The 27,796-nt window shown below is 62.2% G+C and overlaps 2 protein-coding genes and 1 pseudogene across 12 annotated transcripts; 2 read left to right on the top strand and 1 right to left on the bottom strand.

Moving 5' to 3' along the window:
* The first annotated feature begins 943 nt into the window (after positions 1-943).
* Positions 944-9,359, top strand: TH (tyrosine hydroxylase). 5 transcript variants are annotated; one of them, XM_025357180.1, is made up of 14 exons: positions 944-1,642; positions 2,517-2,596; positions 3,405-3,626; positions 4,600-4,774; positions 5,087-5,175; positions 5,333-5,400; positions 5,776-5,826; positions 6,246-6,391; positions 6,514-6,649; positions 6,733-6,802; positions 7,225-7,281; positions 7,519-7,614; positions 7,917-8,050; positions 8,896-9,359. In XM_025357180.1, the coding sequence occupies exons 1-14, from the start codon at positions 1,537-1,539 to the stop codon at positions 9,053-9,055; spliced, it is 1,590 nt and encodes a 529-aa protein (XP_025212965.1). In that variant the 5' UTR covers positions 944-1,536; the 3' UTR covers positions 9,056-9,359. The 5 variants fall into 5 exon arrangements, with proteins under 5 accessions (XP_025212965.1, XP_025212967.1, XP_025212966.1 ...); XM_025357182.1 differs by lacking the exon at positions 2,517-2,596 and having other exon boundaries at positions 944-1,626; XM_025357181.1 differs by lacking the exon at positions 2,517-2,596 and having other exon boundaries at positions 944-1,638.
* Positions 9,360-11,692: 2,333 nt separating this feature from the next.
* INS (insulin) lies at positions 11,693-26,728 on the top strand. 7 transcript variants are annotated; one of them, XM_025355228.1, is made up of 3 exons: positions 11,693-11,764; positions 11,934-12,137; positions 12,890-13,107. In XM_025355228.1, the coding sequence occupies exons 2-3, from the start codon at positions 11,951-11,953 to the stop codon at positions 13,033-13,035; spliced, it is 333 nt and encodes a 110-aa protein (XP_025211013.1). In that variant the 5' UTR covers positions 11,693-11,764; positions 11,934-11,950; the 3' UTR covers positions 13,036-13,107. The 7 variants fall into 7 exon arrangements, with proteins under 7 accessions (XP_025211013.1, XP_025211014.1, XP_025211015.1 ...); XM_025355229.1 differs by having other exon boundaries at positions 11,705-11,738; XM_025355230.1 differs by having other exon boundaries at positions 11,705-11,814.
* Positions 25,841-27,796, bottom strand: part of LOC112607402 — a 6,835-nt pseudogene continuing 4,879 nt past the window's right edge.

Raw genomic sequence — 27,796 nt, 5'->3', positions numbered from 1 at the left:
GAACAGGGATGCCGTGGCTGAAGCAGTTTTAGGAAAGGTCCCAGGGGCTATCACTGAAGAGAGAATGGGGACAGGGGTCGTCCCACAGCTGATAGGAGCAGAGTGAGCCCTGAGAGATGCCAGCTCTGGTGCCACAGTGACCAGCCGGGGGACGCCTTCAAGAAGTCAGGGAGCGTCCAGGGCTTCTGCTTCCTGCTGGGCCCAGCGTGCCACCTTGGGCTGCCAACACCAGAAAGCCCAGCAGACACAGGAAGCCCCATGCCTGTCGGAAGCGGTTCCCCTCCAGGAGGGACAGCGGTAGCAGCGTTCAGCCTCAGGCCATGCACTCTGGGGCCACGTCCTTCCCTCTCTACAGTCCACCGTTGTCAAGGTGGGCTCTGGCCATCTCTGCTGACCCCAGAGGGATGAGGAGGCCTCCCCTTCGACCAGAAACCACCCTGGGCAGGGCATCACTCCTTGGATCGGGGCAGCGGCTGGGAGCAGGAGGTGCCAGTGGGCGTGGGCGGGGTGTGGGTGCCTGAGGACTGTGGGGTGGACACAGAACTCGGGGGAGGCTCTAGGCTGGGGTTGTCCTCAAGGGAGTTCTCAGGTCACCCCAGAATCACCCTCGCCCTCAGGCCCGGTGGGGTAGAGGAGAAACTGCAAAGGTCTCTCCAAGGCAAAGGGCATCAGGGCCCTCAGCACTGAGGGACATGCGTGCTCTTCAAAGAAGGGGTCACAGGACCTCCGAGGGAAGCCAGGAGGCTAGCAGTGCGCCACAGAGGGGCTGGGTGGGGGGGTGGAAGCCGTCCCTGGCATGCCATCCTGGCCCTGGCCACCCTGGTGGGGGCTGCAATGCAGGAGGTGGGAGTCATTTGGAAACGCATGGCATCTCCTTGGGGATGTCTTCTGCAGCCTCCCAGGGTCCTCCACACTGGACGGGTGGGCCCTCCTGGGACATTCTGGACCCCACGGGGCGAGCCTGGGGAGCCTCTGCAATGACCACACCTGCAGGGCCTGGGGGCTGCGGGCAGATGGCACTCCTAGGAAACACATCGACGAGACACACGGCCTGGAGTCTTCGGGAGAAGCAAACAAATTGCCTCCTGACGTCCAGGGCTGGAGGCTGGATTCCCCATCTTGGGGCTTTCTGGGTCCGTCTGCCACGAGGGTCTGGTGTTCATTAAAAGTATGCCCCTGGGTTGCCAGAGAGCCCCTCCCTGTGTGCTCCCTTGAGGGGTGTGGGGCCAAGGGGACCCTGGCTGTCTCAGCCCCCCACAGAGCACGAGCCCCTGGTCCCCGCAAGCCCGCAGGCTGAGGATGATTCAGACAGGGCTGGGGAGTGAAGGCAATTAGATTCCACGGACGAGCCCTTTCTCCTGCGCCTCCCTCCCTCCCTCCTCACTCACCCCCGCCTCCATCAGGCACAGCAGGCAGGGATGGGGGACGTAAGGAGGGGAAGGTGGGGGACCCAGAGGGGCTTTGACGTCAGCTCAGCTTATAAGAGGCTGCTGGGCCAGGGCTGTGGAGACGGAGCCCGGACCTCCACGCTGAGCCATGCCCACCCCCGACGCCACCACACCACAGGCCAAGGGCTTCCGCAGGGCCGTGTCTGAGCTGGATGCCAAGCAGGCAGAGGCCATCATGGTAAGAGGGCAGGTAGGTGCCCGGTGGCTGCAGTGGACGGGAGCCCAGGGCTGGTACCAGCTGCCTCTGCTACTCCCCAGCCTGGCCGGCAATCCCAGGCTCAGGGTCCATGCAGACCCCCGGGACCCGGTGTGGGTGTGGAGTCCTGGGCACGGCGGCATCCCCTGTGCCTGGTGTTTGAGTCCCTGTTGGGGGAGGGTAAGGTGATGCCTGTCCCTGTGTGTGCCCCTCTTAGGCTGACCTCCCTCGGGAGTTGTGTGGGTCCCTGTGTCTTCTTTCATCTTGAATCTTAATGATGGGAACGTGGAAACAAATCCATCCAAAAAATCCCACATGGCCAGAGGTCCCTGGCTGCTGCACACAGCCCCCACCCTACTCCCACCTGCCCCTGCCTCCCTCTGCCCCAGCTGCCCTGGTCAGCACCCCAACCAGCCTGCCTGCTCCGGGAGGCAGCCCCAAGGCCCTTCCCGGGCTCTAACAGCAGTTCATGGTGGGGGGTCCTGGGCAAATAGGGGGCAAGTCCAGAGTCAAAGAGTATCTGGGCTCTGGGGCGATTCCCATTGGGCTGTTCCTCCCTTATTTCCCTCATTCATTCATTCGCATGGAGTCTGTGTTCCCTGTGACCCGTACTTGGAAGCCCTGTGTACAGGGGGCTGTGCCGGCCAGGCTGGATCATCGGGAGCTTCTCAGCCTGCAGGAAGGGTTTTCAGTGCCTCCATGGGCACACAGAACCACGGTGTCCCTGGCACATTTAAAACGGATTTTTATTTATGGACCTCGATTGAAACATGGTGTGAGTTGTAGCAGTGTCATTTCCAGGTACCTTCTCAGGGACGCGGGGTGCCCTCCCCCGCCCTCCCCCACCAGGCTCCCCACCGGGCCCTCCCCAGGGGGACCCAGGCCCAGCCTCACGGGCTCTCTGTGGCCTGGAACTGCAGCCCTAGCTGCATCCTACACCCCCGCCCCAAGGGTAAGAGGCAACTCCAGGAGGGGCTTCTGCTGCTCCCCTTCGTGTTCCATGACCCTGGAAGACCAGGGTGAAGCTGATTCTTCCCTTACAAGGGGCCCAGAGCCTTCTTGGGAGTTCAGCTCCAAGAGATGAGCCCCCGGTGTCTGCCAAGTCCCCCTCTGTCCAGGCCTGGGACAGCTCTGGGATCGAGGGGTTGGAGGTGCTGAGCCCAGCGAGAGACACCTGCACCCAGAGCTATGACAAAGGGCAGAGGGATGACAAGGCAGCCAGGAGCAGGCGCCTGGGGGGTGGCGCAGAGGGGCAGGGCCCGAGGACAGGCGTCCTGATGGGCTGTGAGAAAGGGCCCCTGTGCGGGAGGCAGGAGGGTAGGGGGTTTGTTCACCGGGGCCCTGTGGGGGCAGCTCCTTCCTGAGCTGCCGTTCCCTCCCCGGCAGCCAATGCCATTGTCCAAGACATCGCCCTCTTCCCATCACTAATCCAGTTAGCGCCTGGCCTGGGGATGGGTGACACAGCGTCTCTGTCTGTCTGTTCCCCACAGAGCGAGGAGCAGGCGAGCACCCTCCCAGCCCCTACTCCTCCCCCCGCCCCCACTGCTTCTGGCTGGGCTGCCCCCATCGGGAAGGGTGTGCAGTGCCTGCAGGCACCTCGGCTAGTGTCTGCCCCAGCAGGCACACAGTAGGCGCTCAACAATGTGTTCTCATGCCCGGCCTGTGTGCCATCAGCGCCACCCAACTGTGGGATCAGCTCTGGGTGGGGGTCCCCGGGTCTCAGCAGGTGGAGGAGGCATGGGTGCCCCCTGTCCCCACAGTCCCCGCGGTTCATTGGGCGACGGCAGAGCCTCATCGAGGACGCCCGCAAGGAGCGGGAGGCGGCGGTGGCAGCAGCAGCTGCTGCGGCCCCCTCGGAGCCCGGGGACCCCCTGGAGGCCGTGGCCTTTGAGGAAAAGGAGGGGAAGGCCGTGCTAAACCTGCTCTTCTCCCCGAGGGCCACCAAGCCCTCAGCGCTGTCCCGAGCTGTGAAGGTATTTGAGGTGAGCCAGTGGCCTTCATGTCCCTGGGGCAAGTTCACCTGCGGGCGGGGCTGTGTGGGGTGAGTTCCTGGCCCCTCTATGGCAGAGGTGCAGTTGCCCAGGCCCCTGAGGCCGGCACAGGATGCAGCGGGGGAGTCTCAGGCCTCGGCTCAGCCCCCACGGCATCTAGCTACACCCCCGTGTTTGTGAGGGATCCTGAGCCCAGCCCTAGGGCTGAAGCCACTGAGCCTCCACTGTGCCTCCCGCCTTGCCCATCCCCTGGATCCCCCTCATCCACCATTTCACACATGGGGGGCTCCCAGCAGGGCAGCACGGGAGGCAGGGGTAGGACGGTGTGCCCTCTCCCTCCCGCCCAGCACAGCGACTGAGGTGATCACTGATTGCATTAGTCACTTGGGCCCCACTGTGCCCAGGGGGGGCAGGTGACCCAGCTCCCGGAAGAAGCTCCGAAATGACATTAAAGACAGACTCCCCCGGCCCAGCTCCGCAGAGCCCGAGGGCCACTGCAACCCATCGCCCTTGTTGCTGGGCAACGGAGGTGGGGCTGGAGAGGACCCTTCCGGCCAGTGTCCTGGATGCTCAGGGGCCATTGAGACTCAGGGCCCATCCTACAAACCTGGATGAGGCCACCAGGCTTGGGGGCACCTTCTGACCAGTGGCTGAGGAGCTGGACAGTGTGGCACGGCCTTGGAACACACAGACAGAGCCGCCCAGAAGCAGGTCAAGCCTCAAGCGGTGACAAATCCCGGTTAGGTGCATGACACAAAACCCAATTTGCCAGTGGCAAACCCTGATCTGGTGGCCGACAGCTGACCTGAGCCTGGAAGAACGGGATCTGTGTGCTGCTAGAATAAAAGTCAAGGGCAGGGCCTGGCCAGCCAGCCAGATGTGCCTCCTCCTCCCCTCCTCCTCACCCTCTCTCCATCTCTGTCTCTTTCTTCTTCTCTCTCTCTTCCTGCTTTTGCTCCCTAAGACGTTTGAAGCCAAAATCCACCACCTAGAGACCCGGCCCACCCAGAGGCTGCGAGCTGGGGGCCCCCACCTGGAGTACTTTGTGCGTCTCGAGGTGCCCCGAGGGGACCTGGCCGCCCTGCTCAGTGGTGTGCGCCAGGTGTCAGAGGACGTGCGCAGCCCCGCGGAGCCCAAGGGTGAGGCAGTTTTCTGTCCTTGAGTGCCACCAAATGACCTTGAGACGCTGGGGTGCAGGGGCTCCTGCAGGGGGACCCTACAGTGACCACGTGGTGGTGGACTGGTTCCCTCTCTGTGGGCTCCACTTTGCCCCCTGTTTTGCTACACATCCGTGTCTGGGCCTGGGGCCACCTCGAGAATCCCCCCGCAGCTATCACAGCCCCTGCTGCCTCTCCCCGGTGGAAGTCTTGTAGGGGAGGCTGCTTCAAGGTGGGTGACGCGGCCCCATGCCTCCAAGCTCACCAAGACCTCTTCCTCCATCCCCCATAAAGTCCCCTGGTTCCCAAGAAAAGTGTCAGAGCTGGACAAATGTCATCACCTGGTCACCAAGTTTGACCCTGACCTGGACTTGGACCACCCGGTGAGTGGTGTGCCCCCCACTCAGGCCTCCTGCCCCTGATCACATCCCCTACCCTTATCCCAACCCTGGACAGGAGTCTGTCGGCTTCGGGAGCCCCCGTGGCCTGTGCCCCCAACCCGAGCACGGCCTCCTGACCCGTGCACCCCTCTGCCCTCAGGGCTTCTCGGACCAGGTGTACCGCCAGCGCAGGAAGCTGATTGCTGAGATCGCCTTCCAGTACAGGCAGTGAGGGGCCCCTGCGCTCGGGACCCAGACTCCGTCCTGCAGGCTCACGCTGGACCTGGGGGGTGGGAGGGAAGGACAAAGGGGAGGACCCATCTTGTCACAGCATCACTGCCTCCTGCCAGCTCTGCTCCAGGGCTTTCCATGTCCCCAAATCCCGGGGGGAAACTGAGGCCCGGGGGGGGCTAGAGCAACAAGCCGAGGCCACACAGCTGGCTCAAGGCACAGTCAGCCAGGGTGCACCCTCCTGTCCATCCTCCAACCCAAAGGCCTCGCTGCACAAGGCAGGTGTGGACCTGTGCCCAGAGAGGCTCCCTCCCTCCCTCCTGCCCTTCCCACTCCCCGAGGGGACCTGCTGACCACTGGCCCCCTCCCCAGCGGCGACCCGATTCCCCGTGTGGAGTACACCGCGGAGGAGATTGCCACCTGGTGAGACCCCGTGCAGCTAGCTGGCGAGGGACTGGGGAGGAGCCCGGGGGATGCCTCCTGGAATCCTGGTGTGTGAGGGCCGCCTCCAGGGACCTCGGCACAGCAGGAGAGACTAAGGCCAGGAAGAAGAGGGACCTCCAGGGATCAGAATGTTGGGTTGGGAGGAAGAGGCTACCCATCCTGTCGGGCCATCCCCAGTATGCTGAGGGACCACCCCTCACCGTCCCCTACCCCCTGGGATTCCCCAAAGCCACCGGCAAAAGCCCTTCCCAGGGGCCTGGGTCTTCACGGGTCCCCAAGAGGCGTGCGTTGGGAGGGGTTCAGGCAGGCAGAAGCACCCACAGCTCAGGAGGGGCTTCAGGGAGGGAGGTTCCGGCACTGGGGTGGGCTTGGAGGGCCCTGAGCCCCGCTGCCCGCAGGAAGGAGGTCTACACCACGCTGAAGGGCCTCTACGCCACGCACGCCTGCGGGGAGCACCTGGAGGCCTTTGCTCTGCTGGAGCGCTTCAGCGGCTACCGCGAAGACAACATCCCCCAGCTGGAGGATGTCTCCCGCTTCCTGAAGGGTGGGCCCAGACGGGAGGGGCGCGGACCGGGGTGGGGGGCCGGGGCCGGTCAGCCACGCGCCCCAGCCCAGCGCGGTTCCAGCCCGTCCTGGCTTGGCAGTGACCAGAGTGGCCCCTTGCAGAGCGCACGGGCTTCCAGCTGCGGCCTGTGGCTGGCCTGCTGTCCGCCCGGGACTTCCTGGCCAGCCTGGCCTTCCGCGTGTTCCAGTGCACCCAGTACATCCGGCACGCGTCCTCGCCCATGCACTCCCCTGAGCCGTGAGTGCGCGCCCTGGCCGCCAGCCCGAGGGTGGGGGGTGCGGCGCGCGGCCGCTCAGCCCCCCTCTCCCTCCCACGCGCAGGGACTGCTGCCACGAGCTGCTGGGGCACGTGCCCATGCTGGCCGACCGCACCTTCGCGCAGTTCTCCCAGGTACGCCGCGGCCTCGAGCGAGTCGGGTCGCCCAGGGGCTGGCCAGGCGCCGGGGGCGGGGGTCGATGTGCGGGTGGGTGAAGTGTGCGGCCTGCTCCTGGGCCCCGCCATGGGGGCTCAGCGCCCCGAGGGTCGCGCGGCAGAGGGCGGGGCTGGAGCGGAGCCTCCCGCGGCCTGTGCTGCCACCTGCCGGCTACCTGGGAATGGCGCCCTCGGGCTTAGGGATATGGTCAAGGAGGGCTGCCTGGAGGAGGAGGCCCAGTGGAGGTGCGGATCCAGTGGAGGTCGCCAGGGAAGGTCTCTGCCGCCCGGGAAGTGTCCCAGAGATCCCTGGAGGGGCTGCGGACACCCCCGGCGCCCCCACCTCGAGCACCTCCCAGGGCTGCCTCTCCCCACCTTTTATCCTCCTCCCCACTCCACAGGACATCGGCCTGGCATCCCTGGGGGCTTCGGATGAGGAAATTGAGAAGCTGTCCACGGTGGGTTGACCCCTCCATGCAGGGCCCGGGGTGTGGGCTTGGGGGTCCGAATCCAGGCTTCGCCCTCCTGCCATCCAGGCTGAGGCCTCTGCTTCCACCCAGGAATCGTGACCCTCACCCTGGCTCGCCTGCGGCCTGGCCTGGCCTCCCTGGGGGTGGTGCCCTGGTCACAGGTGACCAGGGGCTGCCAGGTGGCGGCAGCTGTCTCAGGGCTGATGCTGCCTGCCTTTCCCACAGCTGTACTGGTTCACCGTGGAGTTTGGGCTGTGCAAACAGAACGGGGAGGTGAAGGCCTATGGCGCCGGGCTGCTGTCCTCCTATGGGGAGCTCCTGGTAAGACCCTCTCCTTGCTGCAGACCCCAGCAGAGGGACAGGGCTGGGGGACAGGGCAGGGAGAGGACAGGCTCCCAGCGGGAGGAAACTGAGGCCTGAGTGTCCAGGACTCAGGCTGTGTTTGGGAGAAGGCTTGTCTCTACCCAGTCCTCACCCCACACTATCCCAGGCCTCGGGAGGCCCGGCGGGAGAGGTGGGGGCGATTCTGCCCCAGGAACCCACCCAGCGTCAGGTTGTGGTACCCTGGTTCCCTCCGGGACCTGGGTGCAGTGGAGTCAGTGGTGCCATTGGCCTCCTGCCAGCACTGCCTGTCTGAGGAGCCCGAGATTCGAGCCTTCGACCCTGAAGCAGCGGCCGTGCAGCCCTACCAAGACCAGACGTACCAGTCAGTCTACTTTGTGTCTGAGAGCTTCAGCGACGCCAAGGACAAGCTCAGGTGGGCTAGGCTCCTAGGGCAAGCCCCCAACGGTGCCCCCAAACTGGGCCAGCCAGGCTTCCTTCTGGCCTTGAGCAGGGCTGGGCCTGTGAGCCCAGGTCACAGATAAGAACACCGACTCCCGGTTGCAGCAGCCCCCACACAGCAGGGACCCCGTCCGTGAGAAGGACCCCAGCGTCTGGGGAGGGGCAGACCTATAGGACTGGGGGCTGCTGGGTGGCCAGGTCAAGGCTGGTGTTGGAGGTGCTGGCAGAGCCTGAGTTTTGTGAGGAGGTCCTGTGGAACCTGTCCCAACCCCTGCCCTGAGATGGGGAGAAGTCAGAGGGGATAGACAGAGTCAGGGTGGGGGGCATGGCGGGAGTGGGGTCCCCAGGGCTGGGGGCCTTTGGTGCAATGACCAGAGTGTCAGGAGAGGGGAGCAAAGCCCACTAGCCTCATCCTCATAAAAGGTCTCGTCATTTTCCCTCCAGCTTCCTGTAGTGCACTGGGGAAACTGAGACCAGGGGCTATGTTTTCAGTGGGTGCGGGTGCTGAATTCCACCCACAGGCTTAGGGATATGGTCAAGGAAGGCTTCCTGGAGGAGGAGGCCCAGTGGAGGTGCAGAGAGGGATGGGACGCCCGGCAGAGTCTCTAGTGGAAAAGGCGCCTAGCCTATCTCCCCCATGAACCCCCTCACCCAGTCCTGGAAGAGGCCTCAGTGTCCTGCCTGAGACCAGGTGGCTCAGAAAAGCCCTAGGAGCTCTGAGCCACCGTGAAGGTGGAAGCGCGGCCCCGGCTTCCCCTCTCCTGGAGGCTGCAGACTCTGCCCGCCAGTTGACGAGGGCTCTGCCACTCTCCTCCCCAGGAGCTATGCCTCACGCATCCAGCGCCCCTTCTCCGTGAAGTTCGACCCATACACCCTGGCCATCGACGTGCTGGACAGCCCCCAGGCCGTGCGGCGCTCCCTGGAGGGTGTCCAGGATGAGCTGGACACCCTGGCCCATGCGCTGAGTGCCATTGGCTAGGTGCAGGGCACCCCCGAGGGCCCTTCCCAACCTCCCCTGGGCCTGCACTGTCCTGGAGCTCAGGTCCTGGTGAGGGGCTGGGTCCCGGGTGCCCCCCATGCCCTCCCTGCTGCCAGGCTCCCGCTGCCCCCGCACCTGCTTCTCAGCGCAACAGCTGTGTGTGCCCGTGGTGAGGTTGTGCTGCCTGTGGTGAGGTCCTGTCCTGGCTCCCAGGGTCCTGGGGGCTGCCGCGCTGCCCTCCGCCCTTCCCTGACACCGTCTGCTGCCCCAATCGCCGTCACAATAAAAGAAAGTGTGGTCTCTACACCTGCCTGGCCCCACGTCTGTGCCACAGAGACAGGCCCTGGGATCCCCAGGCTCCCACACCCCATCCCCACCCTCACTCGGGTTTCGCCCTGTCCTCCTTCCTCCTCTGGGAGATGGCTGGCCACCCTGGCCAGGCAGCTGGCCCCTCCGGGCCTGGTTTCCCTGCTTACCCTGAGGCCCCACCCAGCGCTGAGCCCCCAGCAGCTCCAGAGGCTCGGGCACCCTGGCTGCACTGCCCCATCTCTGTGGGGTGCCCTCCCAGGGTGGGGAGCCAGGTGACAGTGGGAGGGCCTCTCTCAGGCCTGGCAGGGAGCAGGGTCACAACCGTGCTGGCTGGGGGTGGTCTCAGAGGTGGGCCTGCAGGCCTAACCCTCTCTGCTGACGGGGCTCCCAGCCCTTGAGAGGAACGGGGATGGAGGAACAGCTGCCCCAAAGCCGTTGCCCACCTGCAGCAGGCTCTGCAAACCAAGGGGGAGCCTCAGCGTGGCCCCCAGCACATGTGCTGATGGGGAGGGTCCGGCTGAGCTGGTGCCCAGGCAGATGGTCTGGGCCTGTCTCCCCAGTGAGGCAGGCGGGGACTGGATTTCAGACTCTAAGATGCCCCTGGCTTACCCGAGGGGCCTGGACGTTGCCCTCCAGAGAGAGCACCCAACACCCTCCAGCCTTGGCCAGCCAGGGTGCCCCCTTGCTACCTTGGAGAGAGCAGCCCCAGGGCATCCTGCAGAGTGGCTGGGATATCAGCTGGCCTTCAAGGCCTCTCCCTCCCTCCAGCTGCCCCACCACACTCTGCTGGGATCCTGGCTCTCAGCTCCCAGGGCCGACAACCCGGGCAAACTCCTACTCATCCGTGAAGGCCCTCCCAGGCACGGCAGTCCTTCCCAGCCTGGCAGTCTGTTCCTCACACACTTGGTCGGTGCCCAGCCCCTGAAGTTGCACCTGGGGGTGTCTCTGAAGGGCTGTGAGCCTCAAGGACGCCCTGGGAAAGTGCCTGCCTTGCCTCCCCCCAGCCCTGCCAACCCCTGGCTCTGCCCTCCCACCTGGGTACCCCCAATCCAGCCTCCCTCCTTACACACCCCTCTTAAGGAGGCACCCATGCCTTCTCCTGCTGCTGGGCCTCAGAGCATGGTGGCGTCCTGGGGCGGCCCCTGCATGTCCTGCTGTGGCATGGCTCGGGGTGGAAAGGGCGGAAGGGAGGGGCCCTACAGACAGCTGGTGCCCACTACCAAACCTGCTCGGGGCAGGAGAGCCTAAGGCTGGGTGTGTGCGGGGCGGCGTTGAGAGGTTCCGAGGCTGAGGCCAGGGTGGGACATAGGGATGGGAGGGGCCAGCGCACAGGATGCTCCAACCTGCCTGCCCCCACGGTCTCGCTCTCCTGCTGCTGGGACCTCCTGATCCTGCCCGTGGTGCTAAGAGGCAGGTAGGGGCTGCGGGCAGCAAGGCTCGGAGCCCATGCCCCTTCACCATGGGTCAGGCTGGGCCTCCACGTGCCTGTCCTGGGGGGCTGGGAGGGCCGGAGGGGTGCGCCCCAGGGGCTCAGCCCAGATGACACTATAGGAGTGATGGGGTCGTGGGGCCTGGCCAGGAGAGGGGAGATGAGCGGGGGCTCCCAGAAGAGGAGTAGGGGCTGACAGGGTGCCTGGGGAGCCTGGACGGAGCTGGGCCAGCGCACAGCCTCCCATACCTGCCCATGGAGTCCTGCCGCCACCCCCAGATCACATGGAAGATCACGTCTGGGTGGCCTGCTGGGGACTCGCTGTTCGTCCCCACGTCCCTAGGTCGTGCCCTCCTTCTGCCACCCTGGGGAGCTGAGGGCCTCACCTGGGGCTGCTGTCCTAAGGTGGGTGGGAACTGGGCAGCCAGCAGGGAGGGGACCCTCCCTCACTCCCCCATCCCCGCCACCTTGGGCCACCCATGGGGGCATCTTGGGCAACCAGGGACTGAGAACAGGGGTCCCGAGGACAGGGGGTCTGGGGACAGTGGCGCAAAGAGCCCCGCCCTGCAGCCCCAGCTCTCCTGGTGTAATGTGGAAAGTGGGCCGGGGAGGGCTTTGCTCTGCTGGAGACATTTGCCCCCAGCTGCGAGCAGGGACAGGCCTGGCCACCAGGCCCCTGGTTAAGACTCTAATGACCCGCTGGCCCTGAGGAAGAGGTGCTGACGACCAAGGAGATCTTCCCACAGACCCAGCACCAGGGAAATGATCCGGAAATTGCAGCCTCAGCCCCCAGCCATCTGCTAACCCCCCCACCCCAGGCCCTAATGGGCCAGGCAGCAGGGGGTGGCAGGCAGGGGAGATGGGCTCTGAGACTATAAAGCCAGTGGGAGCCCAGCAGCCCTCAACCCTCCGGGACAGGCTGCATCAGAAGAGGCCAGCAAGCAGGTCTGTTCCAAGGGCCTTCGCGTCAGGTGGGCTCAGGGCTGCCCCACTTGGGGGTTCCAGGGTGGCTGGACCCCAGGCCCCAGCTCTGCAACAGGGAGGACATGGCTGGGCTCTTGAAGCGTTTGGGGGTGAGCCCAGGGGCCCCAGGGCAGGGCACCTGGCCTTCAGCCGGCCTCAGGCCTGCCTGTCTCCCAGGTCACTGTCCTTCCGCCATGGCCCTGTGGATGCGCCTCCTGCCCCTGCTGGCGCTGCTGGCCCTCTGGGGACCTGACTCGGTCCCGGCCTTTGTGAACCAGCACCTGTGCGGCTCCCACCTGGTGGAAGCTCTCTACCTGGTGTGCGGGGAGCGAGGCTTCTTCTACACACCCAAGACCCGCCGGGAGGCAGAGGACCCTCAGGGTGAGCCCCACCGCCCAGCGCTGCCCCTGGCCGCCCCCAGCCACCCCCTGCTCCTGGCGCTCCCACCCAGCGTGGACAGAAGGGGGCAGGAGGCTGCCACCCAGCAGGGGGTCAGGTGTACTTTTTTAAAAAAGAAATGAAGTTCTCTTGGTCACCTCCTAAAGGTGACCAGCTCCCTGTGGCCCAGTCAGAAGCTCAGCTTGAGGACGGTGTTAGCTTCGGCAGCTGAGCCCCAAGATACATCAGAGGTTGGGCACGTTCCTCCCTCCACTCGCCCGTCAAACAAATGCCCCACAGCCCGTTTCTCCACCCTCATATGATGACCACAGATTCAAGTGTTTTGTCGAGTACAAGTCCTGGGTGACCTGGGGTCACAGGGTGCCCCACGCTGCCTGCCTGAGTGGGCCAGACCCCTGTCGCCAGGCCTCATGGCAGCTCTGTAGTCAGGAGATGGGGAAGATGCTGGGGACAGGCCCTGGGGAGAAAAACTGGGGGCACCTGTTCAGGCTCCCACTGTGGCACTGCCCTGGGGTGGGAGAAGGAGGTAGGACATGTGGGCATTGGGGCCTGTGGGTCCACACCCAGTGTGGGTGACCCTCCCTCTAACCTGGGCCCAGCTTGGCTGGAGACGGGTGGGAGTGCGACCTGGGGCTGGTGGGTAGGTGGGCACTGTCTCTCCCTGACTGTGTCCTCCTGTGTCCCTCTGCCTCGCTGCTGCTACGGGACCTGCTCTGCACGGCCCGCCCTGGCAGTGGGGCAGGTGGAGCTGGGCGGGGGCCCTGGCGCAGGCAGCCTGCAGCCCTTGGCGCTGGAGGGGTCCCTGCAGAAGCGCGGCATCGTGGAGCAGTGCTGCACCAGCATCTGCTCCCTGTACCAGCTGGAGAACTACTGCAACTAGATGCGGCCCGCAGGCGGCCCACACCCTCCACCTCCTGCACCAAGAGAGATCGAATAAAGCCCTTGAACCAGCCCTGCTGTGCCGTCTGTGTGTCTTGGGGGCCCTGGGACAGGCCCCGTTTCCGGGCAGTGTTGTGAGCCCCTCCCAGCTGTCTCCACGCTCTCTGGGTGCCCACAAGTGCCGATGCTGGCCAGGCTCGCCATGCAGTGGCTCTCCCCAAAGTGGCGATGCCTGTCGGCTGCCTGCTACCCCCACCCTGTGCCTCAGGGTCCAGTATCAGAGCTGGGGGGGGGGGGTCGCTGAGAGGCCAGGGGTGGTGGGACCACTGAGAAATGACTTCTTGTTCAGTAGCTCTGGACCCTTGGAGTCCCCAGAGACCTTGTTCAGGAAAGAGAATGAGAACATTCCAGCAATTTTCCCCCACCTAGCCATCCCAGGTTCTATTTTTAGAGCTATTTCTGATGGAGTCGCTGTGGAGGGAGGAGGCTGGGCTGAGGGAGGGGGTCCTGCAGGGCGGGGGGCTGGGAAGGTGGGGAGAGGCTGCCGAGTGCCACCCGCTATCCCCAGCTCTGGGCAGCCCCAGGACAGTCACATACCCTGGTCTTGAGGCCCAAGCTGGCAGCTGTCTGCAGCCACAGCCTATGCCAGACCAGGCCCAGCCAGACACCTGAAGGACCCACTGGTGCCTTGGAGGAAGCAGGAGAGGTCAGATGGCACTATGAGCTGGGGCAGGTGCAGGGACCATGGCAGCACTGGGCAGGGCCTCAGAACCCACACCTTGGGCACCCTGGCCATAAGGCCCTAAGGATTGCAGCCCAAGAGGACCAGGGAACCACCAGGGCCACAGAGGCAGAGACCAGGGCCAGGGTCCCTCCCTCTCCCAGAAAGCAGGGCCGCTTGGCTGGCTTCCTTTGCTACAGACCTGCTGCTCACCCAGAAGGGCTGACGGGCCCTGGTGATAAGGTCATTCTGACTCCAGGTCCTTGGGGGTCCTGACATGCAGCCTCTTCTTCAGCACCCCTGAGCACAGGGTGGCTCTGCTGGGCATTCAGCCTAGTGGGCAGACGAGAACCCAGGGGCTGCCTGGACCTACTGTGGCCTGGGAGGTCAGCAGGTGACCCCAGCTACCCTGTGGCTGGGCCAACCTGCCTGCTGCCCAGGCCAAACCAATCTGCACCTTTCCTGAGAGCCCCACCCAGGGCTGGGCTGGGGATGGCTGGGCCTGGGACTGGCATGGGCTGTGGCTGCAGACCACTGCCAGCTTGGGCCTCGAGGCCAGGAGCTCACCCTCCTGTTAGGGACCTGGCCACTGGGGCAGCCCTGTCCCTGAAGCTCTGAGCTCACCCCTTCCCCATGACCACATCAGCCCCCTCCACCCAGAGATGTCACAGCCCCCAGCTAGCCCCGCCTCCAGAGTGGGGGCCAAGGCTGGGCAGGCGGGTGGACGGCCGGACACTGGCCCCGGAAGAGGAGGGAGGCGGTGGCTGGGATCGGCAGCAGCCGTCCATGGGAACACCCGGCCGGCCCCTCTCGCACGGGTAGAGACAGGGGCGCCCTGCTGGAGCTGAGGTATGTGAGCTCGCGCGGGGCTGGGCCAGAGCAGGAACTGGTGGGTCAGCTGGGAGGCTGCCCACCAGTTGGTCGTTGGCCAAGCTGTTGCCCTGGCTGAACCTGATGGCCAACAAGGTCGTAGGGAGTGATGGGCAGAGGCCTGTTCTGGGAAGGGGACCATGTGTTGGAGTGGAGGGCAGCAGGAGGAGCCCTTGGGTGTCCAGGGACTCCTGGAACCACCCCAGCCTTCTGGGACTTGCAGAGCAGCTGGCACTGGCTGGTGCTAGGGGCTGAGGAGTGTCCTTTGAGGGGCCAAATTTTCTGTGACCTCTGTCCTGGGGGACTTCTGGCCTGAGGCCTCAGGAGAGGGCAAGGCTGCCCACCCAAAAGAGACGCAGCCACGGTTCACGGAACCCTCAGCTGCCCTGGGCCAGAGCTGGGGCCAGTTTTCACCTTGTTGAGACCCAGGACTCTGTCCCCCAAGCCTGTCTTCTCCAGCACCTGACCCCACCCCCCACACACTGTGTCCTAGAAAAGGTGGACACCGGAGACCAGAGCCAGGGCAAGGGATCACCCCTCCATCCCCCCAGGCCCAGTGAGAAGCAGCTGGCCAAGGTGATCCAGGTGCAGAGAGAGCATTAGACCCAGTTTCCTGTCAGGCACCACCTTGGACACCGGTCCCCAGATGCCCTGGCTGGGGAGCATGGATGCTCCCGGAGCCCCCAGGTCACCCCATGTGAGCCAGGCCCACAGAGCTTGGCTCTGCAACGCCTGCTGGGCCGCTGCCTATGCTCCGCCCCTTCTGGGAAGTTAAAAGACAGCCCTTCAGTGTCCAGAGACCTGTCTGGCCTTGGAACCTGGGCTCCACACGCCCACCGGGCTGGCAGGGGCACTCAGCGCCTCCAGCCCCGGTGGTCACCCTGGCGTTGGGTGCATCTAACTCCTCCCCAGTCACAAAGCAACTGCTCCCCAAGGCTCCCCAAACCTGCCGGCCCCCCTAGAAGCCTCTGCCCATTCCTGGAGGACTGAGGGCAGCCTGCAGTCCATCCCGCACACAGCCTTCTGTCTGGGCATCCCGCCTTCACATGTGCTGAGCAGGGAGGAAACTCTTGTACCACGTTCCTTAAGCGGAGACTGAAACCTGGAACTAGGCACATGGCACGTGCCCCCACCCACCCAGGACACACTGTGGTGTGGCTGCCTCCAGGCTGGCTCCCTGGATTACGTCTGCTCCTGGCATGGATAACTGGCACCTTTGCCTGGCCGTTGGGGCAGTGTTTGCCTTCCCCTGTCAGCAGCAAATATTTACTGTCCTCCCTGTCTCCAGGCCTGAGCAGACCCTGGGGGGATGAGAGTGGACTCAGGGGTGCTGAGGGTACCCTCCTGCCCTTCAGGTCCTGGTGCCCAGCAGGGGTCCAGCCCAGGGACGTGAGCGAGGCCAAGACAGGTGGTATTTAAGCCTGAGCTGCTGGGAAAGGTAGCCCTGGGCAGAACTTGGGCGGAACATTGGCCAGTGTCTGCCTCCAGCCAGGCTATGAGGTAGCTTGTTCCGGGATGGGCACCATTCCACTCCCAGCACTGTGGCCAGGAGCCGCCATTCACAGGTGTGACCAGCAGATGGCATCAGAGCCTCACTTTTGATGCACTCCGGTCACCAGCCACGGGTCCAGGCTCCGGCCGCCACCCAGGGTCTGAGCAGCTGCATCCTGCCCCTGCCGGGCACTCCCAGGGGCTGTGTGGCCTGTGGGGCCTGTGGGGGCCCTGCCGGACACTCTTGGGAGCTGTGGGGGGCCCTGCTGGGCACTCTGAAGAGCGTGGGGCTTAGGAATGAGAGGAGGCATCTGATGATGATGAGGGGGTCCACCGAGGCCCCCGGCCTGCTCAGGTCCAGTCTCGGCCCCCAAGTCAAGCCTCAGGCCAGCTTCTCACTGGCCTGGGTTTCTCAGAGGGCCGGGACAAACGTCCTGGGTCTCTAATATTCCGAGACAGCCCCTGGCTAGACTCTGAGCCCCACCTGCGGGCCCTAGAATCACAGAGAGCCAGGGTGAGAGGACCAGGGGACTCCGTCCCATCCTCGTCATGGCTGAGCCCACCGTGACCGGAGGTGGACCGGGCCGTGGGTTTTGCTGAGGGTCCCCAGGGCCCCTGGGGGCTACTGAGGCTGGAGGCCAGCGGCAGCCAGGGGGCTCCATCCCTCAGCCACTCGAGTCGGAAGGTCGAGTCCTGGTTCCCATGTGAGGAGGGGGCTTCAGGGACTAGGACCTGGGGGCACGGAAGGCCTGGAACTGGGGTCCGGGCGGCTCAGGGTTAGCGTGTTCCCACGCTCTCCTCCACCAGCGCCGCGAGGAGAGGGAGGTCCACTCTGGAAAGAATGTTTGGGGGCAGGGGTAGACAAGGTCTGGGAACGCGGAGATGACACACTGGGGTGCCGCCTCCGCACCCTCCGCCCTTCCTCCCACTATTGTTTCTGGCCTCGGCCGCAGGAACAGCAAGGCAGATTCCTTCGAAAGTGGGGCCGGCCGGAGGCGGTACCCCATCGTCCCTCTCTCAGTCCAGCCGCGCTGTGCTGGCGCCAAGCTCCCTGCCGGCCTCCCACCCGCTCCTCCGCGTCCTCAGCTCACTCCCCTGCTCCCAGGTGGCCCCAGTCCCCACCCCACCTCATTTGGACTCCCTACTTCCTGCCCATCTGCTGCTGTCGGGTGACATCCTCCTTGACCCCAGGGACTGCTGAGGCAGCCTCCAAGCCTCCCAGTGTCCCTGAGGCTGCCCCTAGAAGCTGGCTTGGGGCTGTACCAAAAGTCAGCCCACAGTCCCCACTTTCCAAGGCAGGGAGATAGCAGAGATCTCAGGGTGCCTGTGGACCGAGGACTAAGTCAGAGTCAGGGTCCCTCAGGCCGAGGGAAAGATAGGTGGTGCCTGCCAGGCTCTCCTCACCCAGGGAGGCTGAGAATGTCTAGACCCAGGCGGCTGTGACCCCTGGGCAGTGTCACAGGGCTGCTGAGGGCTGCGCCAGAGCCAGTCCCGCCCTTGCCAGGGATGGAGACCGGCCTCGAGGAGGCCCGGCCCTGGGGGTCTGCAGGCCTGTAGGCTTCGGGGAGGCTCTGCCCGCTGCAGCCCAGGCTGCTGAGTCATCAGAACCTCGGGGGTGCCGCGGGCCACACATTCCGCCCAGGCCTCTCTCTGACCCCCTTCCCAGCCCATCTGTGTTTTTGGAAAACAGAGCCAGAGCCCCCCACGGCCCTGCCAACTTGCGGCTGCTCACGCTGGGACTCAAATCGCACCCTTCTGTCTTCAAAGTCCACCTTCACTTCAAAGCTCGGTCCCACCCCAGCCCAGCCTCCACAGGGCCACCACCTGCCCACATCCAGGCCTGCTGCTGCCCAGCTTCGGAGGGACCTTGGGCATCCCTGATCCTCTCTAGAGCACAGGATCCCTGGCATGGGCCCATTACACACGGGTGGCTGGGTGAGTGGTGAGGACGGGGTTGGGAGGAGATCCTGGGAACCCCATGGTGGAGGCGATGAGGCTCCCAAACCCCGACTCCGGGGATGGCTGCTTGGTCTTCCATTGGGTCCTCCAAGCCCTGACCTCCAAGGTGCAAGGAAAGCTTTCAGGGGCAGGGGCGAGTGGAAGGTGGGCTTCCTGCCTTGCCACCCGGGCGGTGGGCCCAGGGCAGATGCTCCATGGGCACTTCCCAACCTAGGCCCAGCTGTGGGGAAGGAAGGAGCAGGCGGCCAGGCTCCAGGTAGGGGGAGGAGTTGCCTGAGAACTAGGGGAGAGAGGGAGCGCTGGGGCACCCCATGCCAGCTCCAGCTGCACCCCCAGAGCTCAGAACAGAGCAGGCAGGAGCCAGCAAGCTGAGAGGCTTCCTGAAGGAGGTGTCCCAGATCCTGCCAGCACTGCAGCCTTAAGCATGAGTCCATGCTGGGCTCCCACTGCCAGGGGCGCAGACCCAGCCCAGCACTGCCCATGCTGCCCTCACCAGAGACCCTTACGGAGTTAGTACCTGGGTCCTTCCCCCTGGCTGGGCATGGGCTGGCCCTGACAATGAAGAAGGGGTAGCTGTGGCCTCAAGGTCTACAACGGGCTGTGATCTGTGGGTGCCAAGAAGCCACAGGCCCTCAGTGTCCACAGGGCCAGTGAGTGTCCACCCGGGCCAGTGTGGGGTTGAAGGGTGAGAGCTGGCAGGCGGGGTTGACGTCCTGGCTCTGCTGCTGGTGGCTGTGTGGCCTTGGGAAAGTCACTTAGCATCTCTGGGCCTTGGTTTCCTCATCTATCAGAAGGGAATCAAAGGAGCCCCTGCCTGCCTCGGCTGCCGGGTGGTGTAGCTCAGTGGTGTCTGTGAGCAGCAGCCCTTGGGCAGCTGTGCCTCTGGCTTCAGTACACACATGAGCTGCTTTCTGGGCCTTCAAATTGCGGGGACAACCCCGTGGGTGTGTTTCACGTCTGGGTACCACAGCAAGGGGAAGCTGACATGTCCTCCGTGGGAAGTGACAGTCCCCATGGCTACCGGGCACGAACAGGATGTGCGGAAGGGACCTTTCAGGGAGGAGCAGCTCCCCGAGGGAGGAGCCCGGGGCTGGGATACGGAGGCCTCTGCACATCTTGGAGTAAAACAAGCAGAAGGGGCTGGGTGCGATGGCTCGTGCCTATAATCCCAGCAATTTGGGAGGCTGAGGCGGGCAGATCACCTGAGGTCAGGAGTTTGAGACCAGCCTGACCAACAGGGAGAAACCCCATCTCTACTAAAACTATAAAATTAGCCGGGCGTGGTGGCACGTGCCTGTAATCACAGATACTCAGGAGGCTGGGGCAGGAGAATCGCTTGAACCTGGGAAGCAGAGGTTGCGGTGAGCCGAGATGGCGCCATTGCACTCCAACCTGGGCAACGAGAGCAAAACTCCGTCCCGAGAAAAAACAAAAACAAAGAAAATCAAAACAAACAAAAAAACCAGCAGGGGGGGCTCCGAGGTGCCTGCGACACCCAGGTGCCACCCGTGGTCCTGAGGCCCACCATCGGGAAGGGACCTTTGCAGCTCTTTCAACCCCCAGCCCAGCTTCCAAGGAAGCCCAGGGCAGGGAGAAACCTCAGCGGCACCATCAGAGCTCAGAACAGAGGAGCAGAAATGAGCAGGGAGTGGGGCCAGGGAGGCGTCCTGGAAGAGGTGTCTCCTGCCTTGCTGGCACCGAGGTCTCGAAGATGGGTCCATACTGGGCCCCCGCTGCCAGGGATGCAGATCCGGCCCAGTGCTGAAATATGTGCTCCTGGAGCCTCCCTCCTCTTCATGAGCCACAGGCTGTGAAAACCCCAGAGTCCTCCCAGGCAGCAAGTTTGTTTGTTTGTTTGTTTGTTTGTTTGTTTGTTTGTTTGTTTTGAGAGTCTTGCTCTGTCGTCCAGTCCAATGGCGCGATCTCGGTTCACTGCAACCTCTGCCAGCCAGCCAGTTTTCCTGGAGTAGGTGGAGGAGTCTTTGCAGAGAGATCTCCCAGGCTGCCTAGGCCTGCCGCAGAGTTGCTGTGCAACTAGGCAGTGTTTCTGTATGACCACCAAAAAAGGTTTCGGCACCCGTGGGTAGGGGAGGCAGGGGCAAATATCACTGGACATCAGGGGGAGGATAAAATTGAACGTTTGTTAACATTGATTTTGTGCCAGAGGTGGCTACCCAGACCCATCCACTGAAGCGGTGAGGTTGGAAGGGAGAGGGGAGGCGTGAACAGGTCTGTCCAAGGTCATTGGCAGAGCGGGGCTGTGAACTGGGTTAGCCCCCAGGCCCCTCCTGCCCATCCGTCCTCCAAGCACTGATGTGTGAGTGGCACAGTGGGCCCCTCGGCCCTGCCAAGCCCTCGGGCTGTGGCCCTATAGCCTTTGAGGGACGGCCTCACTTCCCCAGCAGAGGCAGCCTGGCCTTCCAGTACCTCGATGGTGTAGGGCTCTGGGGCCACAGTCTGGTGTTTTCAGGACTAGGTTGTGAGTTACTTCCTCCTTTTCTCTCAACTCCCAAGATTTGGTAAAGCGGCCGTGTAGCCATGGTCATCATGGCAATATCGATGTATTGGAAAGCAAGGTGCTTTCTGAAGTTGTGGATGTAATTCTCACACGTGGCCACAAGGTGTCAGGCTCGGGCCAGATTTGGAAATCTGCGCTGTACAGGTGGAGCAGGGTGGGGCTGGGAAGCGAGTTAAGAACGAAATTCAGCCCATCTGGGCTCATCCTAGGGACGCTGCCTCTGAAAGGGGATCCCAGCGTTCTACCCCGGGCCTCTCAGTAATAGATCTGATCTTATTTTCATGCTAATGTAGTAGTTTCCTCTCTTAGAACAAAACCGGTGTTTCAGAAAGGTGTTTCCAGACCTATCCTGTGGCTTAGGCCTTAAGCTTTAGGCTGCTCACCAGGCCACAGCCCCCTGGGGTAGGAGACACCCAAAGGGAGGAATTCCTTTAGCGCCCCCTCCCAGTACTGTAATGCCAGGACAAAAGCAGGTAAGAGCCCCGGCTCCAAACACAGAGGCGCAGAACCCATGGCACCCCGACACTGTAGGGAGGTGTCCTAACTTTGCCCCCAGAGTCCCCCTCCAGAGTGCCCCAAATTGCAGAGGCCCCCTCCAGAGTGCCCCAAATTGCAGAGTCCCCCTCCAGAGTGCCCCAAATTGCAGAGTCCCCCTCCAGAGTGCCCCAAATTGCGGTGCCCAAGACCTTTGGGTTATGCCACTGTAATTCTAGAAATGGCCGCCAGGTGTCAGCATAAGGCCACTTAAGACACTAAATGGCGAAGGCTTGGTGTAGATTTCTGGGGGTTCCCAAGACCCTCATGCATGAACAAGGGTGAGCTGAGCCTCTCCCAGGCCTAAGAGGCAGTGGAGCAAGGAGGTTTTTCTATGTCACGTCCCTCACTCCTGCATCACAGTTTTTGTCCGTTTTGCAGTCCCTCTAACCTGTCTCCATAAAGCATGTGTACCCCCGACCTCTGCGTGGAAAATCTGTGGAAGGTAGTGCTGTGGGATCACAGCTCTCGCACCCCAACTCACTGACCCCCAATGCCTCTAGTCCTGTCTCGGTGGCACCATGGCTGAGCTGCTCCCGGGGGGGCCCTTTCTATCCTGACCCCTTCTCCCTGCTCTCCTTCTGTTTACACACCCTGTGTTACAAGATCCTGATGGGATAAAATAGCCCCAGACTAGAGTGAGCTCCTCCTGGGCCCATCCAGAGATGGACTTTCAGTCCAGGGCAGAGTTTGGATTCAAGACACCATTGTGGGACTGGGAGGCTCCAGGTTGCCAGGAGTTTGAGCCGTGGGCTGCTTCCCTTTCAACCCCTTAGTTGCCCACCTCCTCAACCTGGGGACCCTTCATTTGGGGGGCATCCCATGAAATCACTTCATCTGGCTTGGTGTCAGTCCTTCACTCTCTCTAGGTCCATCTGCAGCTTGGAAAGTCCCAGCCAAGTGTCTCCAGAGGGCTCTGGCTGTCACTCTTTGCAACATTTGGGCATCTCGCAGCAGACACTGGGGCCCGCACGTGCTGCAGGGCCTCTAAGCTGTAGAGCTCCAAAGCAGAGCTACAGCCAGCAGGATCGAGGGCTGCTTCATGCTGACTTCCTTGTATCTTTGTTTTGTTTCTTTCCCTGAGTCTTTGTTTTGTGTCGTCTCTTCTTGCAGGCTTGAGGAAGAGGTGTCAAATCCCCAGTAAGACTTGGTCTAATCCAGTGGGTGATTCTTTCTGAACCCTCCCTGAGCTGCTGCCAGCTCCGAGTCTGTGCTTTAGCTGGAAAGACTGTGAACCCATTCAGTGCTCTGGACCTGACAGGGTCATTAGCATCCCTCCCCACCCAAAAGCCAAGTGAAAACTCCCATTTTGCCTCCTCCCATGGGAGGGCATGGCTCTGGGGCATCTACATCTTATTTGAGACATCCCCCAACACACGCCAGGTTTTAATCCCCTTCAAGTCTAATTCTCTTCCCTGTTGAAATCCTTGTTCTCCCCACTAGATGTCCTATTCCTCCAGCTAATGAAGGGATTTAAGATGAGGGCTTGAAAGAAAAAGGGAAAGGGGACAATTAAATGCCAACCCAGGCTAGTAAGCTAAACACACTGAAGGTGGTTGGGGTGCATGGGTGTTGGGAGGGTGGGGACTGGTGGCTCTCTGGAAAGTACATGTCTTTGCCTCTTCCTGTGTCTTTGCTTTGTGCCTGGTCTTCCTGCAGGCTTGGGGAAGAGGTTAGAAATTTCCAGTGTGATTTAGTCCAATCTGGTGGGTGCTTCTATATGAACCCTCACCCTGCTGCTGTCAGCTTTGAGTCTGTGCTTTGATTAGAAAGGCTGCAAACCTGTTCAATCACCCCATCCAGGAATGCCTGCGAGTGCCACTTGCAGCAGTATCATTAGAACTTAGTACCACACATGGACTGCACAAGGTCAGATCAGACATGAATAGTGAAGTGGAAAACCCCCAGCTAGGTCCCTTGTCCATGGAACATAGAAGGACATAACTGTCCTAGGAACACCTAAAATCCAATTTTTCTGCTCATTCTTGAACCCTGCTTTTCCCCCCTTATTCCTCCGCCATTTTACCAGTGCCACGCCCACCAACATTCCAGGGTGTCAAGTAACTGCCAAGTGTCACTCTAAGTAGAGCTACACCCACTCCCCACTACCTCCACATAGCCCCCACCTCCTGGCTGGCAGGGGGCTTCTGGCTTATACCCACGCCCACAGGCGCCTTTCTGCCAGGTCAGAGGTGGGCCAAACCTCCATCCCCTAATGCACCATGCCCTGGTGCTGGAAAGTGCCTGAGCCAGCTGCCCCAGCGGCCTCAGCACTACCAAGTTGGCACAAAGCTCCCCAAATTTGGAGGGGCTCAGGGAAAGGAGTGGAGGGGAAGAGGAGGTGAGGGGCGAACCCATCATTTCAGTTGGCATTTGAGCAGGTGCCATGCTCAGCAGAGATGAGGCTATCCCATCTGTAGGGGCTGCATTCACATGCACACTCTAAAAGTGCCCTTCGTTTCTCCAGCCTCAGCCTTGTCCCCCTCCTCCTCCTCCACATCAACCTGGCCAGAGGGTCTGGACGCCACAGCCAGACCACCACCTGCTTTGGTGGCGACTGTTAATATTGGCCAGGCTGGCAGATCATCATCCAGGCAGTTTCGGCAGAGAGCCTTGGGCACCAGTGACTCCCCAGTCCTCTTTACCCACTGTCCAGGAGCTGCGGGGATTGCGCAGAGACTAGAGTACAGGTAACTGGGCTCCCATTCCTTGAGTGTGGGAGAAGAGCTGCATTTTGAGTGTTCAGGCATGGGTGGGCCTGGAGCTTGGGGCAGCTGCCAGGATCCTGGTTTCTGAAGGAGGGGAAGAATTTCTGCTGCTGGAGGGTCCAGGGAAGCCTCCTGAGAGCAGCCTCCACTCCAACTTCGGGGGTGGAGGGTGGCAGGGAAGCCTGAGAGCAGCCTCAACTTGGCGGGGGTGGCGGGAAAGGCCACTGTGGAGAGGGTTCTTCTATAGGGCTGCACAAAGCCACCGAGGCTTTTGCAAGGAAAATAGGTTTTCCTTTACTAATTCACCAAGCAAAATGGGAGGGGTAGGGGAGGAGGGCCAGGCGGCTCTTCCCAGTGGGAACACACAGCTGTCTTCACAAGTGTAAAGGGAAGAGTCTTTCTGTGTGAAAAATTTCCTCCTGTTGCATCCCCCACCCCATTCCCAGAGATAAACAGGAGACTTTGCAGAGGAGCCAGGGGCCCGAGATTCTGGTGCAAATATTTTATTGTTTTTTATATATATATATATACACACACACACACACACATATACATACACCATTTTAAAAGTAAAGCTTCCCTCTCTCCTGCCTCCCTATGCCTCCTGACCACCAGCAAGAAATTGGACAGCAGACTGAGGAGAAAGGCCGGGAGCGGGCAACAATGCCCCTCCGTGTCCCCCCCAGGTTTAGCTTCTCTCCTCCTGATGGTGCACCTGGTCCCCCTTGCCACCCTCTCAGCCTCCCTGGCACACAGAGGGGCCTTGGGGCCAGGGCAGTTTCCCTGGGAATTCTCATTCATGCATGAAGTTTTTCTTTCTTGCGCCCTGGACCCAGACTCCTCAATCCACCCAGGGTGGTGTCTGTGGGGAGCGGATTCATTTCCCCAGGAAGCACAGCCACCCCTCCCTCACTGGCCTCGTCAAGGCAGAGCTGTGCATCCAGTGGCTTTTGCCGGGCCCCGCTCGTTGTCTCCTTCCAAGGTGGGAGTGTTTGGAGGTGCAGGAGGCTTTTCATATTCTGTGCTGTGACCCCTCAAGGTGGGCCATTTGTGGGCAGCCCTCCACCCCTAGTGCCAGGCGGAAGCCCACCCTGGCCCAGGACCTGGGCAGCCTGTCTAGCAGAAGGATTTCAGCCTCTCCATCAGCACCAGAACGCCCTTTCTAGGCAAACTTCTCACCACTTCTACCTTCCCTTGGACTTTGAAAAAGGGAGCTCTAGGCAGGGGAGGGGCTCGAGGGGGAGCCACTGCTCAAATCCTGACAAGGTGATCCGAAGGCAGCCAGGGGAGGGGGATGGGACAGGGCTCAGGCTTGGTGTGTATGGGGGGGCTTTGCTTTTAAAAGAGACCGGCTGGGCGCGGTGGCTCACACCTGTAATCTCAGCACTTTGGGAGGCCGAGGCGGGTGGATCACAAGATCAGGAGATCGAGACCATCCTGGCTAACACGGTGAAACCTCGTCTCTACTAAAAACACAAAAAATTAGCTGGGTGTGGTGGCAGGTGCCTGTAGTCCCAGCTACTCGGGAGGCTGAGGCAGGAGAATGGCATGAACCCGGGAGGCGGATGTTGCAGTGAGCTGAGATTGCACCAATGCACTCCAGCCTGGCGACAGAGTGAGACTCTGTCTCTAAATAAATAAACAAATAAATAAATGAGGTAATCTCAGCAACATCTTTTTGCTTTTCCCCAGGGGCCGAAGAGTCACTACTGAGCTTGTGTGGGCGGAGGTGAATTCCAGCCCCCAGCTCCAGGCCTCCGAATCGCTGCCGGCTCAGCCCCCTGCCCAGCCTGCCCCACAGCCTGAGCCCCAGCAGGCCAGAGTGGCCAGAGAGTCCAGTCCTGAGGTGAGCTGCTGTGGCCTGTGGCCCAGGTGACCCCAGTGCTCCCAGAACTAAGGCTGGCAGCCAGTCCCAGTCCCAGCCCCAACTGCAGAGGCAGAGAGGTGAGTGTCTCAGGCACCCTGAGGCCTGGCAGAGAGGGCCACAGGCTTTGTGCAGGGGTCTTCAGACTGGGATCGCCTGCTTCTGCAAGCAGCTGTGGCTCAGAGAGGCTGGTGTGGATTCTGAGTCACACAGCTGGGATCTGGAGTTCTGTGGTGGGCTCCAGGTGTTTCTAGGGGCCAGAGCAGGTGTGGGCAGAGCAGGCTTCCTGCAGTCTCCACAGCACTGAGGTCCTGGCAGGGGAGCTCCTGGGAGAGGAAAACGGGCAGAGAAGGGGAGAGGGGCAAGGAGAGAGTGGGCAGCCAAGAGGGAGAAGATAGGCAGAAAGTGGATAAAGCGGGGAAAAGGGGAAAATATATCAGTTAGGAATAATCTGGAAACCCAAGGAAAGCTGGGCTCTGCTGGGGGCTGTGAGACCCCTGGGTTCTCCCTGCCCCAGGCTGCTGGCCGTGGGGTCTTGCACCAATAGCCTAACCTTTCTGTCTGTCCCTATTTGTCAAAGTGGGTGACAGTCTCAGGCCTCCTGGCTGTTCAGAATTGAGGCAATAACCAGAGGCCTTCTGAGCAAAGGGCCTGAGGGGCTCCGGCGTCAGGATCCCATTGTGGTCAGGAGCCTGTGGGGCTTCCTTTGTGTGAGGAGGGTGGAAGGTGGCTAGAAAGGCCCAGCCAGTGGCCTCTGCCTCAGCCGGAGGGAGCTCTGTGGGGGTGGCTGCACCCATTCACTGGTCAGGCACTGGGGTGACAGGGGAGGTTCCAGGACTTGGGGAGCACTGGAGGTGGAGGCACATGGACTGGAGTCCCTGCACCTGCCCCATGACAGGGGCCTCCCTCGGGGCCTGCAGGGAGGGACCCAGCAGTGGACTCTTCAGGCTGGTTTGCCCAGATAGAAGCCAGGAGTGCTCTTTCAAAGCTGTCTTCAGCTTAGACACTCAATAAAACAGTAACACAGTGGCGCCATCTCAGTGCTTTGGAGCGTGTACCGTCTGAACCCCTCTCCCAGGGCCCTCTCCCAAGCACCCCAACCTGGACCCATATCCCCCACGTACTTTTGGCTTTGGGTGGGTCGAGCAGCCTTTGGGTGGTCTGGGCTGTCTGGCGTGGAGGCTTCCAGTTTGGGTCCTCCGTCGGACTTCCCAGTCCAGCCGGGCTGACGCCAGCAAGCGTGTCCTTCGCCAGAGAGGGGAGCGAGCGCAAGGTCAGCGCCCTGCAGGGGGTGACGGAGGGGCGCTCTGAGGACCCTTGGAGAAAGGAACTGGGTTTGTAAACTGCTGGGCTTGGTCCCATGGACGGGTGAGCGGTTAGCTCAGAGCCAGAGCCGGGGAGGAAACGGGAATGAGAAAGACCCACCGCAGGCCGGTGAGCGAGGGGATGTGCGGCGGCCACAGGCTGAGGCTGGGGTATGGGCCAGGCTCCGTGGGGTGAGTCTGAGTCCTTGAGGGGATGTTCATTCTCTGTGGAAATTGGGTTTGCCAGTGGAGAGGAGACCAGCGCTGCCCTGGTGAGGTGCTGGGTCAGGGCTGGGGGAGGGTGCTGCTTGGGGCTAAAGTTCTTGCCAGCCAAGCTCTGGGCGGGAGGAGACCCCAGCCCCCTCCCAACACCCTTGGACTGCTGGCGGGACCCTTCCTACCTCGGGGGCTGGAAGTAGTAGGGAAGGAGCCGGTCTTGGGGAAGAACTCGGATGCTGGTCTTGGCTAGGGGGCAGCCGGTGTGCTTTTTGAGTCCCAGGGCAACCCGGGTCTGCCCTAGCCTCCAGCCTGCCCTGGTCACTTTTGACTAAATAAGGAGAGTACTCAGCAGGCAGCCCCGTGAGGGAGGGGGAACATGTGTGTCCCCCTACTTCCCCACCTGCTCCTCCCTCCCTACAGGGCCACTACACCCTGCTGTGGACACCCCAAGGTGACCTCAGCCTTCTTCCTACCTCAAAAAGTCCAGGCATGTGTCTCCAAGCATGAGTGGTGGCTCCTTGGGGGAAGGCACCTCTGCAGGGTAGAACAAGGGGAAGAGACCCCCAAACAGGTC

Source organism: Theropithecus gelada, chromosome 14, assembly GCF_003255815.1.
Source record: "Theropithecus gelada isolate Dixy chromosome 14, Tgel_1.0, whole genome shotgun sequence".
In the NCBI taxonomy this organism is placed as follows: domain Eukaryota; kingdom Metazoa; phylum Chordata; class Mammalia; order Primates; family Cercopithecidae; genus Theropithecus; species Theropithecus gelada.
Note: the sequence above shows the minus strand (reverse complement) of the source record. Positions and strands in the feature narration are given on the sequence as shown.